General features: G+C 37.4%; 1 protein-coding gene across 1 annotated transcript; it reads left to right on the top strand.

Annotated features, from left to right (window-relative positions):
* Nucleotides 1-2,013: 2,013 nt before the first annotated feature.
* STARD6 (StAR related lipid transfer domain containing 6) lies at nt 2,014-15,847 on the top strand (the record flags this gene model as incomplete). Its single annotated transcript, XM_084252705.1, is given in 7 exon segments — nt 2,014-2,103; nt 2,265-2,270; nt 2,273-2,349; nt 4,774-4,900; nt 10,191-10,308; nt 11,217-11,310; nt 15,649-15,847. Coding segments are annotated over 7 exon segments (711 nt in total).
* Nucleotides 15,848-20,477: the final 4,630 nt, after the last annotated feature.

Genomic DNA, 20,477 nt, shown 5'->3' with positions numbered 1-20,477 from the left:
TATGGCTTCTGAATGTGTTCAAGCTCATCTGAAGTTAACGTCACCAAGTAATACTAGTATAGTCTTACTGTTTACTCTTTCTTCTTTTCAACTTCTGTAGCCTGCTGAATGAACTTAATCTTCCCTTTTTAGGAAATGAAGAAATCCAGAAGTTATAAAATTTAGTTGAGTGGTCAAACATATGTATATTGTGGCAGTAAGTGATAGTGATTTGAAAATGAGTAAGACCAAGTTCCTACAGGAGTTTACACTTCATAGGTATGTTCTATGATATGATAGGGAGTAAAGATCTATGTTACATATGCTAGAACAAGCCCCAGTCAGAGAACAACCAAGGAAGAGTTAATGTCATGAACTCAGATTTTTTTAAACCCTCATTCCACCTACATGTCTTTTTGTCTCGTCCTTCTTTAAAATAATTTTTTGAAAATTCTTTTCATAAACAGTATCTTTGACATTTCTCATATTGCCTTTTTCTTCCTTCTTGGGACATATATAGCAAATGTTCCTTAATATGAACACCAAGTATAAATACAGGACACTGATAAAATAGAAAGGAAATTTTCAAATGCATTGACCTATTTCATGGATCAAAATAATTCTACTTCCACTTTGTTCCTTCACAGGTTGAGATGGCCGTCTCCAGGAGGATTTGGAGAAGAATCCCAGTAGTAATTAAAATTCTCAACTAGCTCTATTAGGAAAGGTAAAGAAACCAAAAATCTAGAAGAAAGAGGCAATTATAATGGTTTACTAAAGCTTTTCAAATCTAGATGTTAGGTAGGTGCTGTGCCTACCTGAAAACTAAACAAAAAATATACATCTGTGATATAACTTGAAGAGCTTCAGATGAGAGCGAAGGGAGACATGTCTGCAACAGTTATTGAGGCTGCTCTTTAGAGAGATTTTTAAAAGGTAGATCTGAATTTATCCATTTTAAGAAATTAACCTTGATCCCTAAAGGGGACTACAAACTATTTTGATTGCTTTTACATTTTAACTAAATTAATCCTTATAATGACCCCAAGAGATGGGATTATTATTCCCATTCTACAGATGTGAAAATTGAAGTTCACAGTTAAGCAGTTTAGCCAAAATAATATAGCTAGTGCAATCAGAGTTCAGGAGATGAATCAGGCTCTGTGTCGTCAACATTATTTTCACCATACCAACAAGTACCCCCTAACTGAAAACTGGAGGGTGGTCAAAAGGACCAGTGAAACTCCAGCTTCTTGAACTCATCATTCACAGAATAAACAGTATCTTACTGAACTGTTTTTACCAAACCTCCCATAGTACCTAACTCCTATTATGTTCAGTAAGTGTGTTTAAAGTCAATGAATTTGAACTTGATTCTCTCTAAAGAGGTGACATTTAATCAGACACTGATAAAGACATTTATATTGTAAAAGAATGTTATAAGCAAAGGGAACAGCAAGTATAAGACCCTGAGGTAGTCAATTGCTTGGTTGTATTTGAGGAATAGCCACGCAGCCAATACAATCGGGAGAGAAGATAAATAGGAGTTATCTTTGAGAATAGTGAAGGGTCAGCTCACTGGGTGCCACTGCTTCTCACTTTATAAAGTTTTATTCCAAAAGCACAGTATTAACAGATTGCTTTACAAGACAAAGGATTTGTGATAAAGCTGTTAGATATAATGATTTATTGAATGAGTAGTATGTGTCAGATGTTATCCCAGCTTTGTATCATGAGCAAATGGGGAAACAAATATTATTTAACATGGTTAAAACAATTAGTGACAGAGAAAGGACCTGACCCAGGTCTCACTACCTCCAAAACCAACTCTTTGTACTCTACCACATTTTCGCATTTGAAAGACTATGAGTAAGGAGGAAGAGATTCGTGCATTTATGCTTCAACAAGTAGTTATTGTTCATTGTTATGTGACAGGCACTGTAGAAATAGTATTAAAACATAATACCACATTTTAAAAAACATTTTGCGTCATGGCATTTTTACCATCATTTGTTTTTAAAACTTTGCAGGTAGATGGACTATAAGGCCATTGCCCAACAAACTGTCCAAGAACTTATAGGTTACAATCAAGACACATCAGGCTGGAAAGTGGTTAAAACTGCAGTAAGAAAACAAGTTATATGTGTTTCAAGAGTTTGTTTTTTTAATGAGAAAGAATTCACTGTAAAGACATTTAAATTTTTTTTCTTTTATCAAACAAAAATATGTATGATCTTACTTTTGTTTTATTTTTTTGGTTTCTGCTTTTCATTTTTTTCTGACAGCTAATTTTTTTGTGGATTTTTTATTCCCCTTTGAGAAAAAGATCACTGTGTACAGCAAGCCTTCCAAAATATTCCCTGGAAATCTGTGAGTGTAATTTCTTATTTTCAATCATTTTTTTAAATTCAGTGGTATTGATATATCTAGACTTCAGTGCTGCTTCATTAGCTAAAATAAATGATTTGATAGTTATCAGGAAATAAAAATTAATTCATTGTAGACAGTAGTTTGAAATGTAATATTAAAATAATAGAGCAGGGCCTCCCCTGGTGGCTCAGCGGTTGAGCACTGGGCTGCAAAGCTGCCCGCAGCCTCTGCAGTGCCCTTTCAACCCTGGCCACCGGCAAGGGTCCTACATGGTGCACAGACCTCTCCTGCTGTGCCTGCTGCTCCCCTCAGCAGTGTATTTCTTCGTCAGCCTGCCTGTTCTGTTCCCCGCTCTGGCTCTAGTGAATTCTCTCAGCCTCCCATGCTTCTGGCTGTACCCAGTGCTTGTATAAATAAATAAATAAATCTTTTTTAAAAATAAATAAATAAAATAAAATAATAGAGCATTGTGTATCATGTAATCATTTTCAAACCTGAAGAGAGTCAGAAAAAAATCCCTTCAATTGAATACTTCACTAAAATAGGAAATTTCCACTTCAAGGAATAATTGCTATGAAAGTAGATTGGTATTTTCATGTTAACAGTAGTATTTTGTGGTCTTTTAAACACTTCACCTTTCCATTAAATGAATCACTACAAAGTTTGTTTTCCCAATTTGCTTCTCTTGCTGGTAGATGTAATTTTTTTTTCTATAAGCAGCATTTATGGATACATTTGAAGAGCCCATTATTTCAAATATAAGCACAGTAAGGGAAATTGTGCTGATTTTAAACTTTTTTTTTAGAGTTCATTTACTCCTCCTGATAACCAGATTAATACCAAATCATCATACTATTGAGAAAGCCATTTTTTTTTTCTTTTTCTTTTTTTTTTTTCTTTTTCTTTTTTTTTTTTTTTTTGGAGTGTATTCCTTTCAACAGCTTCACTTTGTGCTTCTTTCTCCTTTTGTCATCTAAAATTTACCTATCTTGTATTTCAAATTTTTCAAGTTTTTTACTAAAGGATAAACTGGTATACTTCCTCCTATTCATTTTAATAATTACAGAAGAAAATTCCTACCTTTGTTATCCAAATAATTAGTGATTCTAACAGTGGCATTTTCAAAAACAATGAAAAAGGAGAGGTGTGTATAAGCAGCAGAGTTAACCTTGGGATATTGTAGCATTTGGTGCCTTACAGATCAGACCAGTATAGACAGTAATGTTGGAAGTTATTCATTCACTTTACAAATATTTCCTGAGTATTTATGTACAGGATGCTAACACAGTGCCTAGTGCCATTTAAGAACCATCTCAATTAGGTTGTGTTGTGTTGTTTTTAAATTTTTTTTTAAAGATTTATTTATTTATTTATTTATTTATTTATACACGCAATGGGTACAGTCAGAAGCATGGGAGAGTGAGAGAATTCACCAGAGCCAGAGCGGGGAACAGAACAGGCAGACTGATGAAATACACTGCTGAGGGGAGCAACAGGCGCGGCAGGAGAGGTCTGCACACCATGTGGGACCCTCGCAGGTGGCCGGGCACCGAACCGGTGCTGCAAAGGCTGTGGGCAGCTTCGCAGCCCAGCGCTCAAACACTGCACCACCAGGGGAAGCCCTCAGTTAGGTTGTTTTAAAGCTTTCTTGAAATTTATTATCAGAGCCTAGTTCCCCTTTGTTGGAGACAAACTATGGCCTAAGACCAAATCTGTTCTGTTTGCTTCTGTACAACCTGCAAGCTAAGTAAGAATGATTTTTTACATTTTTAAATGGATGAAACAGCGTAAAAATGAGACTATTTCCTAATGTGAAACATAAGTAAAATATAAGTCAGTCTCTATGAATAAAGTGTAGTATAACAAAGATATGTCCATTCATTATATATTGTCTATGGCTGGTTGGTTACTATACTAGTAAATTTGAATAGTTGCAATAGCGACCGTGTGGACCACAAAACCTAAATTATTTACCATGAGTCCCCCTACTGAAAAATTTGCTAACCTCTGCTTGAGATCACACTATATCCTTAAATTAAGAATTGAGGCCACAAGATATTGTATAACCATACAACTTTCTCATCAGTTACTATTGGCTTATAAATGTAACAGGTATATGTTTATGAGAAAGATTTTAGAATAATCCTAACTAAAAGTAGCCCCTTTAAAAAGATGAGTATAAAAACGTTATAAACAATAATTATTGAAAAAAAATGAAATTTTAAAATAATTCATATTTATTATTACAACACATATTTAATAAACCTGGCTACTCCCAATTGAATATCAGTATGTTAAATTGCTGAAATTACTTTCATGTTTTCTTCATTGTTATTTGCTAAATTAGTCTATATTTTAATGGCATTATATTTTCAAGTTAGACTAAACCTGCTAAATGTTGAATTTTCTCATTGTTAACCATAGATACCGTGTTGAAGGAATAATTCCAGAATCAACTTCTAAACTATCTGATTTCCTCTACAAGCCTGAAAACAGAGTTACATGGGATAAATCACTGAAAGTGTGCGATGTGGTGCAGAAGGTTGATAAGGTAATTTGTAGTTTAATATTAGACTTTTACTACATTGCTATATTATTAGGTTTTTATCTCAGTGATATGAGTTCAATAATCCTTAGACACCTTATGTTTTATAAATTCAAGTTGAACTGAAATCTTTATAAAAGGTTTAAAGCTTCCTTCTCTGTTAATAAGAGTTTAATTCTAATTAGCTTTGTAAATACGTGCCACATTCTGAATCTGGTCAATTCCCCTGTACATGTGTGAGATATCTAAACTTAATTATTGCCCTTTTTCCATTACGTGGGAAAAAAGATTGAGCATATTTGTTTAATGGCAATTTAGTGTATTATTCTTGATTTATTAGATAGTGGGAACAGTGCAGTAGGGACTTAGGAACAAACCATGTAATTTTTTTTTCAAGAGTTAGGACAAAGCTGGCAGTAATGTCATCTGGACCTTTGCAGTTTTAGAAACACTTCAAATATACCATCTCAATTAAATGAAAATAAAGAGAAAAGACAAACATAACTAAGCAGAGGAAAATGTTAAAGCCATCAAGATTAGAGAAAGACAGAATGTGAGAGGCAAGTAGAGGGGGAGAGAAGAAAAGTATGAAATGAAGATAGACTCTTCCTCAGGAGGAGGAAAAATATGAATGAAATGACAGAAGAATGACACCTGGTAACACGAGGTAGAAATAAGGAAGAAGCCAGAAGTAGGACAAAGTTTCTGAATTTCAGTGCAACACAATAGAGTCACTTATTTGCTTAGACCACCATCAAAATAACCGTCTAAATTATTTACTATTTGAAATTTGTTCTTCACGTCTGTTGTTGTTTGTAGTTTTTCCCTCTTATAGATCTGTTAATGGGAGAATCCGGACTTTGTTCTCCAACTCCTCCTCATACAGATATTTATGTTCTTTTGACTGATTAATTCATTCTACAAATAACTTCTTGAGCAACTCTTGTGAACTGCATACTGTTTCAAGCACCGGGCATACATCAGTGGACAAGACAGGAAATGGCCCTGGTTTCACTGCACTTATAACTCTAGTCAGGACAGACATAATAAACAAGCAAACGATTTTTTTAAAACAAAATATCATATAATCATAAGTATTATGAAGGCTAGCATTAATAATAATAATGCAAGTATTATGAATAATAGTATAGAGGGTGGGGCTCTGTACCTCACTGAACGGATCATTTTGACCTGCTTAGGATTTAGAACTGTAGGTAACAAAATGGTAGCCGAACAGGCTGCTTAGGAGTAGCAGACCCACGGGTGGGGGGGTGGGGGGATGGGAGTGGAGGGTGGGGGGTGGGGGAGCGAGGCGGAGAGTGAAATGAAAGCTGAAATAGGCCCTGTTTTTGTCATGGTGATTTGATAACCTGCCATAGAAATGGTAATTTGATTTTCTCCTTGGTTGAACACCACCTAGGAAGTCAGCCCTCTGTCTGGGGAATCAAACTGTTCAGCAGCCATGAGGGAAATGAGAAATAAATAAATAAGTAAATAATTGCACGGACATGAAATCCAAAAATAATAGTATAGGCAATGACCAGGTGACGCTAATTTGTAGTTAATCAGGGAAGGCCTCTCTGAGACATGTGGGTGGAAGGCTGAGTAACAAAGTAGAGGTGATAGAGGTAGTGTTATAGGACAGGGAGAGAGGCAGCCCAAACCCCGCAAACCTGTCTATTTTAAATGGGTTTTGTCATCCGCCGCATCAACACAAAACATAGGAGACTTTAATGGGAAGGAACTTTAATAAAACTAGGAAACAATACAGGAAAGGCAAAGGATATAGTTTCTAAATAAAGCACCCAAAGTGACCCCTCCCCTCGTGGGTAAAAGTCCATCCATATGGGATTGGCCCAGAGCAAGGCCCCAAAGCCTGCCACAAGTCTAAAGCATCTTTTAGTGGGGACCTACAGAAAAGGGTCAGAAACAACCAGACAAGCCCGGAAGGAAAAGAGTAAAATTAACATTAAGATAAAAGCTGTCATTGTCACCTCCCCTTGGGTCTCACCCACATCTGTGTCACCCAGTCCACGACCAAAAGACAAGCACAGTTTCTTCACGTGTCTCTAGGCTCCACACGCCTCCTCCAGGTCTTCTGGCTCCATCCTGCTTCCTTCCTCAGTATCTTCTGCTGTTTTTTCTCTCTTTTTTTTTTTTAAATGTTTTTTTTTTTAATAGAGGCATGTTTTATTTATTTGTTTGTTTGTTTTGTTTATACATGCACTGGGTACAGTCAGAAGCACGGGAGGGTGAGAGAATTCACCAGAGCCAGAGCGGGGAGCAGAGCAGGCAGAAAAACCGAAGCACACTGCTGAGGGGAGCAGCGGGCGGCAGGAGAGGTCTGCGCGCCATGTGGGACCCTCCTCTGGTGGCCAGGGAGCAGCTGGGGATTGAACCGGCGCTGCAGAGGCTGCGGGCAGCTTCACAACCCAGCGCTCAACCACTGCGCCACCGAGGAGGCCCTGTTTTTTCTCTTTTTGCTCAGCTCCACCCTCCCTTGGGTGGGGCAGGGAACCTCCTCCTTTCCTGGGGACCACCCTGTTACAATCCCCCTGTTACAGTAGCACTTGGGGTGGAGAGTGTAGCTGACAGAGATGAAAGTTGATGCAAAGCCCCTGAGGTTAGAGAGAGGCTTAAATTTAATGAACAGGAAATCAAAGTCCCATAGGTCATAGGGAGAAATTTTATTTTAAGTTCACCAAGAAGCCATTGGAGTCTTTTAAGCAGGAAAGTGACTGATTTGACTTGAGATAGTCGCTGAAAGGGGAAGGGGATATAAAGAGGCCAGAGTGAAATCAGCAAGACCAGGCTGTCATGAGGATAAGGCCTAGGGTGGTAGCGGTGAAGAGGGGTAGAAATCAAAGAATTCAGGGACACATGTTAGAGATGCAGTGGGTGGAGTTACTGAGAGAGAGAGAGGAATCAAAGATGAATCTTCTAAAGCTGAACTGTGGCAAAATTTGTACAACTAACTAAATAAGTTTGCTTTAAATAAATTTACTAAGTAATTTAGCAAACTTGTTGAACTGTATGTTTAAAAGGACTAGATTTAATGTACACTTAAAAGGACAGAATCATACTTAACCTTTTTAAAAACCATGTCCTAGGTATTTGACTGATAATTACTCTATGAGAAAGAGGTGGTAAATGTGAATGTTAAAGTAAATCAAGCTTTTATGGTTTTCATAAACAATCGCTTTTATAAAATTCCAGATCCTGGGCCTTTGTTCTTTGAGTCCCCAAGGCTCATCCACTCATCAAAAAAAAAAAAAAAAAACAAATGTCTCTTGTGGATAGCATGGATATCTGCTACCACCTTATCATTTATCTCAAACTCTGTAGGTTAGTTTTACCTCCTTTTATTAATCTGATCTTGAATTCTGGGAGGGGAGAGATATTTTAGGTCCTGCCGTCCTCACCCACATAAAACACATGTCCATGACTCTCTTCTGATTTAAACATTCTATGGGAGGAACATGCACCATCACACATGAAAATTCAAACATCACACTGAGTTCCAACAAAGAGTTCCACTAGCACTTCAGATAGTTCTGCTCCTGCTTCAAACCAACTCTAATAACAGAAAGGATACTAGATTTGGCATCCAAAAAAAACTTAAAAAACAGATTCAGAGAAATAATGTGACTTGCCCAAGATTCCCACAGCCCATATGTGATAAAAACAGGACTGATACCTGATTTCTTAATTCCAAATTTCATTCACCTTTTAGTAAACCACAGTTTTCTCTGAAGAGTATTACACTGTAAGGAGAATTCTCTTACCATCCTATGAGTGCTTATTATATTCATCTCCAGGAGTTGGTTTTAATTGACTCGCATGGAGCCTGTTGGTGAGGGAGGGATTACTGTGGTAAGGTTATGGAGGTGGTCAAACACTTGACATCCCACACTATACAAGTGAGACCATCAACGGTTTATCAGTTATTACTCACAGCCGCAGTTCAACAAAAGACCACAACCACAACTGAAATAAAGAAGTTTATGACTCACAGATTCTGGAAGAAGTAAGCAACATGCTTTGAAGGGCCGCATGGGAAGGTCAAGGCAAAGTGCAGAGAGAGGCATGACCCAAGACACATCCTTTTATTACTATCCCTGGGTGAGGAGTCATAGGGCAAGGCTGGAGTTGCCAATTCAAATCAAAACCAGCAGGCTTTTGGTAAGCTCCTTTCAGGGGTACACAGGAGAAGGCCCTGGGCAGCAAGAGAGACTACTGATCACAAGGACACTTGGGAAAGTATATCTGGAATTCACATTTACTGTGATTCTTTAGGCTGTTTTCTAAGCATGCAAATCCATGAGGGGTTAGTGTTAGTTTAAGGACCCTCACTAGTTGCTTGGCCAAACAAAATAGATTCCAAGGTGGCAATAGCATGGAGTAGCTTAGCTAAACTCTCAACAAGGACATGCCATGCAGGGCAAATGGGAGTTGTACTCAGAAACAGTAAGTGACCAGAGGCTGTGCAGAGCAGACTGTGGCGCGCAAGACGTTAAGTGACCTCTGACTCCTGTAAAAGGAAACAAAAAGGAGCTACCCAGGGACTAGCAAGAACTATGCCTGGTGCTGTTGGTAAGAAGGGTCTTTTGGCTAAGGAACAGAGTCGGGGGAGACACTCGCAATTAGGACATTCAGGACCCTCCTGATTTACCAGATGTCAAAGCAGCACCTACCATTGGTGTGGAACTTTAGGCCTTACACCACAGGGTGCTAACCTAGTATATTTTTCAGAATATGTTTCTTAGCTGATACAGAATAGTAGAAATTGTGCTGTACTAGGGATCAAGAAGGTTTGCTTCTTGTTCTGCACTGATCTCTAGTAATGCACATGATTTAATCTGTTCGGTTTCGACTTCTCCATCTAAAGTTACCAAGAGGAGATAATCTCAAGATTTCTTTCTGAATTTTCTGCAATTATATGAAGTCCATATCAGATCTATGACTGGCAAATATTTCCTACTGTTCCCGAAGTTGCCTTTTCATTTTGTTAAAAGTTTTTTGTTGAAGCTTTTTAGTTTGATATAGTCCCACTTGTTTTGTTTTTTTTTTTGGGGGGGGGGTGGTTTTGTGCTTGGGTTGCCTTCCACCTGTAATTATGGGTCTAATGTTTCTTTAATACTTAAAATGTATGTTGTTTTGATGTTAAGTTCTAAAATCTTCAAAGCTCTGCTTTTTCCAAAGAGTTCAATAGTATGCAATGAAATTCTTTGGGGGAGCAATACAAACAATAAATGGTAAATAACTGTTTCAATCTCTCTGTTTCCATCTGTCGCAGGATACATTCATATGTCACACCATTACACAAAGTTTTGCCATGGGCTCCATTTCCCCCCGAGACTTTATCGACGTGGTATACATCAAGCACTATGAAGGAAACGTGTATGTTATCAGTTGTAAGTTGAAACATTTTGCCCATATTTGGAATTACTATGAGTCGTAATATTTTTCTTTTAACTGATAGTTTGGAAGAAACTATATTGTTAATTATTTTTTTTCTATATTTACTTAGTAAGACCAATAAATACACGCATAAGGTAGATAAAGCCTGCTGTTTTCCCAGTTCCGGAGGTGTCATTCACATCATAGTCAGCGATTATGGCATCTCCTGGGCTTTTATGCAGAAACCCTGCAGCAATGAGTATAGAGACTTCTAAGCTAGTACTTCACAGCATCCATTTAAAAACTACCAAGAAGCAAATTTAATCTTTCCATATATACTCTTATGTTCGAATTGTATACAATGCCATATCTAGTAACTAGTAAGGCTCCTGAAGAAATTTTTACTAGATGAAAATTCTTTAAAAAAATCACTTAATAGAACTGTGTTCCTATTTCTTTGAGAAACTAGAGCTTTTGGTATATCTTGGCCCCTTCCCCCGAAATGTGTGTTCTGTCAAGTGCAAATGTGCATCCATTTCCTTGTTTGCAAGTATTCACTGGCAGTTATTCACTTAAAGCATGTCAGTTCATACCACAAAGATCTTCTCACTCATGCAGCTCAAGGTACCTCAGTGTGAAGGGACTTAAGTAGGCCATTGGCAGAAAGCCTTGTTTTCTTCATAACTCAATTTAATCTCATCATTCCTAGCTTGAAAATGTTTGAGGAGACAGTAGTGCTCATATGGTATTTTGTTTTGACCTGTCTTCACACTCATAAGTGTAATCATACGTGCACTTGTGTTCATGTTAATGCTGATAATAGCTAAGTTAAATTACTTACTATTCATACATTGTTAATGCCACTGGAAATAGAATTTTTCATGTGAAATCGGTTTCATTTAATTTTTTTTTAATTTCTTAGCTAAGAGTGTGGATTTTTCAGCATGTCCTCCATCTCCAAATTACATCCGTGGTTTTAACCATGCTTGTGGCTATATATGCTCACCTCTGAAAGAGTAAGTGTTATTTGTATTTATTTTTTTAAACAGTTTTCTAGTTCAATTTGTGATTTGTTAACAAAGGGATTCTTAGTTCATCAGTAGAAATATATGCCAGTATATTCTATTTGGGAAAAATGATTGCCCCTAAATGCAATTTTAGAACACACTTCAAAAGTATTTTTATCTTAAGTATAATTAAAATGGGTAATTCTCTATCAAGTATGATTTGAAATTTTTTTTTAAGATTTATTTTTTATTTATACAATATCTGGGGTATAGGCCAGCGGTGTGGAGGGTGAGAGGATTCACTAGAGACAGAGTGGGGAATAGAACAGGCAGACAGACTGAAAGTACTGCTGAGGGGAGCAGCCGGTGAGACAGGAGAGGCCTGCCCTGCCATGTGGGAATCTCCCTGGCCGGCTGGAAATCAAACCCGCGCTGCAGAGGATAACGACAGCTTCACAGCGCTGTGCTCAACCCGTTGCGCCAACAGGGAGGCCCATGATTTGAAGTTTCTGAGGCTAATCATTCACAAACATTTCCCTTCAAGTTAACTTTAACTTGATTTTTATATTTATCCTTTAGGGTCATTTCTGTGATTGATTAATGAATTTCTGTGAATTAAAAATAAATTGCCCTAGAATTATAACACACATTTATCATTAACTGCTTTACCATAACGGCTTTTCCTCAAATGGTTTTTTTCCAATGGACTATCTACTGAGAGCAAATACCTGCAGAATGAGTCATTTATAGGTAAATTTGGAAAAGGGAGGAGATAGAGAAATCAGAAATGAATCACTGCTTGGGCCTCCCCTGGTGGCGCAGCGGTTGAGAGCTGGGCTGCCCGCAGCCTCTGCAGCGCTGGTTCCATCCCTGGCCACTGGCGAGGGTCCCACATGGCACGACAGACCTCTCCTGCTGCCCACTGCTCCCCTCAGCAGTGTATTTCGTCACTGCCTGTTCTGTTCCCTGCTCTGGCTCTGGTGAATTCTCTCACCCTCCTGCGTTTCTGACTGTACCGGTGCTTATATAAACAAACAAACAAACAAACAAACAAATGAATAAATCTTAAAAAAAAAAAAAAAGAAATGAATCACTGCTTAAGGTAGCAAGCCCAAGAATAGTATAGTAACATAACATATATACCCTGTAAGTGCATGTATACCAATCCATTATATATCATTTCACAAATTCCTTGTTAATTTTTGCTAAGTGATTATTATATTGAGTAAAAATCATTTGCACATTTAAAAAAGGTGTAAAACTTTATATTGGTCAGATAAAAATTTCTCAGTATAAAAAAATTATATGAAGGACGCCAAAATAAAATTACATTGTTGGGCCTGTATTCCTTAATGTTTTCACTACTGAATTAAAGAACAAAAAGAAACTTACAGTGATTTACAATAATGGACAGGATGATTGAACAGATAATGTTGATAATGATGATGATGATGTATGGTCTTACCATGCACCTGTCAATTGTCCATAGATGGCCAGTACATTATTCTTCATAGCAGTAGAGAGGCAAAACAAGGGGAGAGTTTTTGTTCCAAATCAATTGCTGATAAGGATCCTAGTTGGTAAGGATCTTACAGTGTGCTTCACGGGTAAAGTTCCCTTCTTGCACTTGGTCAGCTTTCCCTTTCACTGCAAAAAAAAGGCGGGGGTAGGTGGACAAAAGCTCAGGTGTAGACCTCGCATCTAGTGCAAGAACTCTACCTAATGTCCTGTTGGAGAAGATATAATCTCATTCATAGTCTCAGGCAAGGGTACTGACAAAAAGTGATACTTTCGTATTCTCTTCTCTCAAGCTTGCAGTCTCAAGCCAGCCATCGGAGATACTGGACTGTATAGAGAAGGGTGTCTGGACTGTATAGAGAAGTCTGGACTGTAGAGAAGGGTGCAGGAAAATGAACACTCACACCATTGGTTGGAACAGAGGTCTTTATACCCTGCAAAAGAATTTTGTAAAACTGTATTTTGCCTTACATATGATTAAGTTGATATTAAAATATGTAGCCACTAAAATCTCAAAACCATTAACAACTTGAAACCAATCATCACATTATCAATTTCAGAATACATACAACCTTTAATAGTCAGAATTTTACATCACTCTTTTTCTCCTTAAACCCACATTTTAATTTTTCCCCAATATAATTTTATCCTAATAGAATATATTTTATACTTTGGATTCTTTTATTAATCCCCATCATACTTCTGTGCAAAAATAAGTATTTTTTTAAATTTTATACTTTATTTCCCATGACCGTAAACATCTTAATAAAATATGTGTATGTATGACTTCCATTGATCAAAATAAAATAATAAATTATAAAATATGGTATATAATTATTAAATATTAAAAAACTGGTTGTTGAAACACATTATTACTATTAGCAAAACTTAGCATCATGTACCAGGCACTTTTGTAAGCAACTTACATATATTGACTCATGTTGTCCTCACAATAGCTCCATGAAGTATTACTATTCCATTTTGCAGACAAGAAAATGGAAGCCCAGAGAGGTTAAGTAACTTTCTCAAGGTTACAAATAAATACTAGTAAAACTCAACTTCAAAGCAAGGCAGACAAAGTGTCTATCAATTATAACCATTTAATATAACTATGGATTTAATTACTAATAAATTGGTAATGCATATACTATCAAGTCTACTCCTATTGTGCATTTTTATAAACATAAGCACTAAGAAACTTTTCTCACATTAGTAAGTGGGTGAAAATGGAAAAAATATAATTCTGATACTGTCAATTCCTTTAAATTGTCCTCAATTATGCACCTTAAATTACATTTTGACCCATCATTATTGACCTATCAGCTAACAACTTAAGCAGATCCTTACATTTTATTAAAGCAGAGAATTGACATGGCTTGGAAATGGATTGAATACCAAGTCATCAGTCATTCACTTTATTACTTCACTTCTAATAGATCAGATTTTCTCTTTGGCATTTCAAAGAATTTTGTATGTCAGGGTAAAGTATCAACACTATTCAGGATGGATGACAGTTGTATCTTTGTTCTATAATGTGAAAGAGATGACTGCGAACAGGTAGTGAGAAAGGAAAATCTACATCTCATTCAGAGACTAATTCTTAGATCAGTTTAAGGAATTATTTGAAAATCTATTCCTGCGAATGTTATTAATCCTCTCATACCCCTCAGAAAGTTTTCACACATTCCAGTTTGAATGTCACTAGGTTAGCATATGGAATACTTGAGTCCTCTTGGAGGGAAATTTGAAATAATATTTCAAAATGCTAAGTGCACAAAACCTTTGACCTAGAAATTTTTGTACGTATTTATAGAAGTATAAATGGACACATTACAAGGATGTTTTATTGCAGCTTTATTTATAGTAGCAAAAAGTGAGAAGCAATCTAAATTGTAGTCAATAAAGGACTGGTTAATCAGTACGAAGTATCATATGCAGCTGTGAAAAACAATTAAGGAGCTCTGTATATTTTGACAGAGTGCAAGTTATGCCATTAAACAAAAAATAAAGCTAGTTGCAAGGAAAATGTAATTTTTTATAAAAACAAAAATGTAAATGTGGGGTACATGTATTACATATATATGATTTCATGTATGATTTTTTTATACATACTTACGACAATAATCTGAAAAGAGAGTCAAATATCGTGACTATCTCTGGAGAACAGAGGAGAATAAGAGAGGAATAATGCTTTCATTTTAAATATTCTGTATTGTGGGGCCTTCCTTGTGACACAAGGGGTTAAGCACTGCACTATGAAGCAATCCGCAGCCTTGCAGCACAAGTTCGATCCCCGGCCGGACAGGGAGCAACCTACATGGCGAGGCAGACCTCTCCAGTCTTGCCCGCTGCTTCCCTCAGCAGTGTATTTCAGTCAGTCTGCCTGTTCTGCTCCTCACTCTGCCTCTGGTGAATCCTCTCACCACCCCCCGACCCCGCACCTCTGGCCTATACCCCAGCTCTTGAATACATAAATAAATCTTTTAAAATAAATAAACAAATAAATAAATAATATTCTGTATTGAAATTTTCATAATAGTTCACCTTTTATAACTGAAAAGTCAATAAAATGACAAAAAAGTGCTTCTAAAACTGAAATCTTTAATATATACTCTTATTTAATATCTTTATGTAAAATGTTTATTTTTATAGTTATTTTATGTAAAATGTTATTTTTTATGTAAAATATGTGACTGCAAATAACTCTATCTTCTTCCTTTCTTTCCTTCAATAACTATTTAACCTGTAAGTACTATAAAATAGTAAACTTGTAAATTCAGTAGATAAATCTATAAGTATCATATATTTTAGCTCTTCCTTTGCTTACAGGAACCCAGCATATTCCAAACTGGTGATGTTTGTCCAGACAGAAATGAAAGGAAAATTGTCCCCATCCATAGTTGATGCAACCATGCCTTCCAACTTAATAAACTTCATTCTCAGTGCAAAAGACGGAATAAAGATTCATAAAACTGCAAGACATGGATATCATCATAATGGTCACTCATCAATCTTAAAGAAGAAATGAAGCCGTTCTGCCATAAACTCATCTTTGGCATTTACTGTAGTTTGCCTCTAAATCAATATGCATAAATACTGTTAAACTATTCGAGACAGTATTCTTGTACAACTTACGGAAGGTACTTTGTGAAAATAAGAACTCATAGTTGCATAAGAGAACAACATTAAATATAGTTTTTAATCTCACTTGAGCATAATGTTAAATCACAAGCATTCTTATGCCCTTTTATCTTTTCTTTCCCATTCCCTGAAAATGCTCTGCAAGAGAATCAGAAAGAGAGCACATGCAGTCAGAGGTCAGCTTTAATTAAAGACTAAAATTATTTTAAACTCTTTTCCTGAAATTACTGCTTAAATTGATCATTGTAGGAAACATGAACATAAAATTTAAAAAAAAGTCCATTAGTATATGTGACCAGTGATATCTAGAATTTAAAATTGAATGAGTCAGGAATTAATTTCTGGTTCTGGCCAGAATGTAGCAGTCCATTCCCTCTAAGTCCTTCCTCTTACAACTAATGGACCCTGCATGTAACACAGCAAACAAGCATAGGTGGAAAGACAAGAAGGCAAACTGCCCGGGGACCTTGGGACTTACGGAGAGAGACAGCAGTGAGTTCTCTGAGTTTCCTTATTGCCTCCCATAGATTCCAGACAGTTGCTACAGAAACCCCCAACCTGGAACCACCAACAGGCAGGGGGAAAAAAGTCTTCAAGGAAAAGTCTGCCATACCAGTGGCTATGAACTGAAGGGTGGCCTAACAGAACAAAAATATTTTTGACAATACCGATCCTAGCCTAGTCAAATACCAACCTAAAAACTGCACCCACACCCTCTATGGTTTCAGTGGGTGAAAGCAGAGAGGTGATTTCCTACCCACCTCATCTCTGTCCCACAAAAGCTGGTGGAAGAACTGTCTGTGTGCATTTGTGTGTGCAAACACACACCTGCGTTAAGCAGGGAGCTAATCTTCCAACTTCGACCTGGCAGAATCAGACAGCATTGTGGTTACTCATCTGGCGATGGTGGTCATGGTATACACTGCAAAGCAAGGAGCTGATCTTCCATTTTCCACCCAGCAGCAGGCAGTAGTGTTTTAGTGGCCCTAATGGATAGTGTCAGTGGGGCCCAGTAGCAAAAGGAGCTTCCACTATTAAACTATTAACCTGGCAGCAGCAGACTTTACAGCTAGTGTAAAGTAGGGCCAGCTTCTCTGCCCTCCCAACTCCTAATAACACCAAGGCCCAGGCGTGCTGAACTTCTATCCTCACCCAGTGTCAGTGGTTTCCCCTCTGTAGTATATTAAATGGTGGCCATCAAAATATATGTCCATGTCAAATGCCTGGAACTCTGTCCACCATTTGGACAAAGGATCTTTGCAGACACAGCTAAGGACTTCAAGGTGAGAGCATCCTGAATTATCTGATTGGGCCCTTGATTTAATCAAAGTGTCTTATAATGAGAGATGCACAGAGAGACATGTAAAGGACAGGAGACCATGTGAAGACAGAGCAGAGAGGGGAGGTTTGTAGTTACAAGCGAAGGAACACCAAAAGACCAGAAGTGGGAAGAGGCAAGGAAGGATTCTCCCCTAAAGTCTTCAGTAGAAGTATGTCCCAGCTGACACTTTGATTTCAGACTTCCGGTCTCCAGAACTGGGACAGCCCCCACTTTTCCTACAGAAGCTGGTATGAGCAGACTCAGTGGGGATCTGGGTCTCCACACCCACCTGGCATCAACAGGGTGGAACAAGGTGGTGGGACTAATTAGCACTCCACTTCCCCATCCCCTCCTCTGGTGTCATGGGGGGTCAGTAGGGAGCTGAGTTCAGCTGAGTGCACTCAAGGGCACAAGACCATGCATATTAATGCCCATTTTTGCCAGGAACGAGCTGAACAGCCACCTCGCCATCTGTAAAGAATGTCAGCCGGTGCTCTACTTTTTGCAAGGGTGCTGATGGCAGGACCCAGTGGTAAGATGAATGTACAGACCACCCAGCCTTCCCACTACACCTTAATTAGAGGACTTACCTGCTGAAACAGAAGATTACATAGGATCTGGAGTTTGACATGTGGTCATGTCTTACTTTGATATTTTGCTAAATGGGAGCTAAGACAATAACTTATTTTCCAATTTAGTAACTCTGTCTCTATATTTAACTTCTACTTGTAACCTCTTTTTAAAGCTTTCTTGTACTACTTAAGTGTAGCCAGCAGGTGGCGCTTTCCACACTTTGAAGATATCCTTGCACAAAGTCAAAAGTTCATTAGGTATTTTTTGTAATTTACACAAAATTTTAAGTGAAGTACCACTGATTTACATTCTTGTAAATTTTTTGACAGTTTAGGATTTCGCTCCTCAGGTGTGGTCATTAGTAGCTCTCCTACCACCAAAGTATCCATAGTCCACTACCATAGTCCATTGTGCTCTTCCCCTGCCCCTTTTCTAGTGCCTCTCTCTCTCTCTCCCCGCAAATCATATATCTTATTTTTTGTTGCGCAGCTCCCCACTTCTAGTTACAAAATTTTGTAATAGTTATCTATCACCAACAAATAGTCAATATTATTGTTGACTCAAAAAGAATCTATGTTCATCATAGTTTTTGAATATTTGCACATTTTCAATATTCATATTGTCAATCTCTTTCCCTAACTCAATAATTTGAGAATTTTTAGTAATGGTTTTCTATATAAAAATAACAGCTTCTACAATAACCACATCTTGAGACTTACTTTGCAAACAATAATTATAAAATTATTTTTTGACTGATGGAATTAGAAGAGAAAGCTCTAAGATCTCATCTTGTCATATCGAGAATGCTTGTTTATATTTGAGAGTATTCAGATGTTGGTAGGTCAGTGATTTACCCAAGTGTTTCTAAAAATGCTTACACAGATACACACAGACACTATCAACAGCTGGTTTACTAAAAATGAATATTCTGAAGTGTAACATTTAAGAGAGAGAAAACTCTATTATGGTAAAATAAATAAATAAAAGTCCCACCCAAGCTACCAGAGCTTCCTATCAGATTCTTAGTCCATACTGTTTATCAAATAAAGGCAACTCAGACAGATTATGTGGTTCAAGAAAATCTTTGAAAGCTCTATCATTAATACCAGATGGCAATATGAGGAATGCCAGAAATATGGGTATAGTTAGCACTCCTTTCCATTATTTTCAAATCCCTTTTAAAAAATTGTATAAAGAAAAGCAAAAATATATATTGTGGTTACAATGTACACAGGAGCAAGATGTATAGTAACAATACCACAGAGGTTAGAGAAATTAAGTGAATGCACCCTTGCAAGGCCCTTAGACATATACTAGTTGTTCATGGCTTGAAGGTAGACTTTGATAAGTTAGACATAAAATAAATACCTAAAGAAATAACAAAATAGCAAAACAGAATTATGCAGTCACGCACTGCATAATGACATATCGGTCGACAATGGATCACACATATGTTGGTGGTCCCTATATACAACCAGCATGTGTAGTAAAGCTGCACCATTTAGGTTTGTGTAAGTACACACAATGGTGAAATCACCTCAAATAGATTTCTCAGAATATCTCTGGCATCATTAAGTGATAAGTAACTGTAATTTTTTTTTAAGATTAATTAATTTATTTATACAAGCACTGGGCACAGTCAGAAGCGCGGGAGGGTGAGAGAATTCACCAGAGCCAGAGCAGGGAGCAGAGCAGGCACACTGATGAAATACACTGCTGAGGGGAGCAGTGGGCGGCAGGAGAGATCTGCGTGCCATGTGGGACCCTCACCTGGCGGCCAGGGATCAATCTGGTGCTGCAGAGGCTGTGGACAGCTTCGCAACCCAACACTCAACCGTTGTGCCACTGGGGAGGCCCGGTAACGGTAATTATAAACCAATAAGGGAGAAAAATATATAGGATGATTTTTAAAAACCCTCAGTCCCTAAAGTGCATAAAAACAGGGAAAAAGAGAACATAGAATAAAGCAGAAAATAGGAAATAGGTAGATTCAATCCTAATCATATAAATAATGGTCTAAAAATTTCAATGAAAATGCAAAGTTATCAGATGAAATGAAAAAGTAAGACCCAGTGGGACTCCCCAGTGGCCTAAGGGTTAAGTCTCAGCACTATCATCATTACAGCCTGAGTATGATCCCCCAACCAGGGAGCTACCCACATATGGCACAGCACACATTTCCTGTCTCACCTGCTGCTTCCCTCAGCAGTGCATTTCAGAAAAATCTGCCTGTTCTGCTCCCCATTCTGTCTCCAGTGAATCCTCTTACTTTCTTCCCCAACTCTGGTCTACAGCCCAGTTATTCTATGAAAAAAAAAGGAAGAAAAAGCAAGACCCAACTGCTATATATTAAAAAATTTTTATGTACAGACACATAGTTTAAAAGGACTGGGAAAAGACACTGTTAACATTAATTTTTAAAAACCTATAAAGACAATCATTAGGAAAACTGATTTTCATAGCAAAGAATTTATCAGGGATAAAACAATCATATAAAAATATTAAATTCATCAGAACCTCATTTTCCTGAATAGTAATGCCTATTCAAAATACTTGAATCAAAAATTGATAAAACTGCAATGAGTAAAAGAATTCTGTAACAATTTAATAAATCCTCCCTACA

Source organism: Talpa europaea, assembly GCF_964194135.1.
Source record: "Talpa europaea genome assembly, chromosome: 13".
In the NCBI taxonomy this organism is placed as follows: domain Eukaryota; kingdom Metazoa; phylum Chordata; class Mammalia; order Eulipotyphla; family Talpidae; genus Talpa; species Talpa europaea.
Note: the sequence above shows the minus strand (reverse complement) of the source record. Positions and strands in the feature narration are given on the sequence as shown.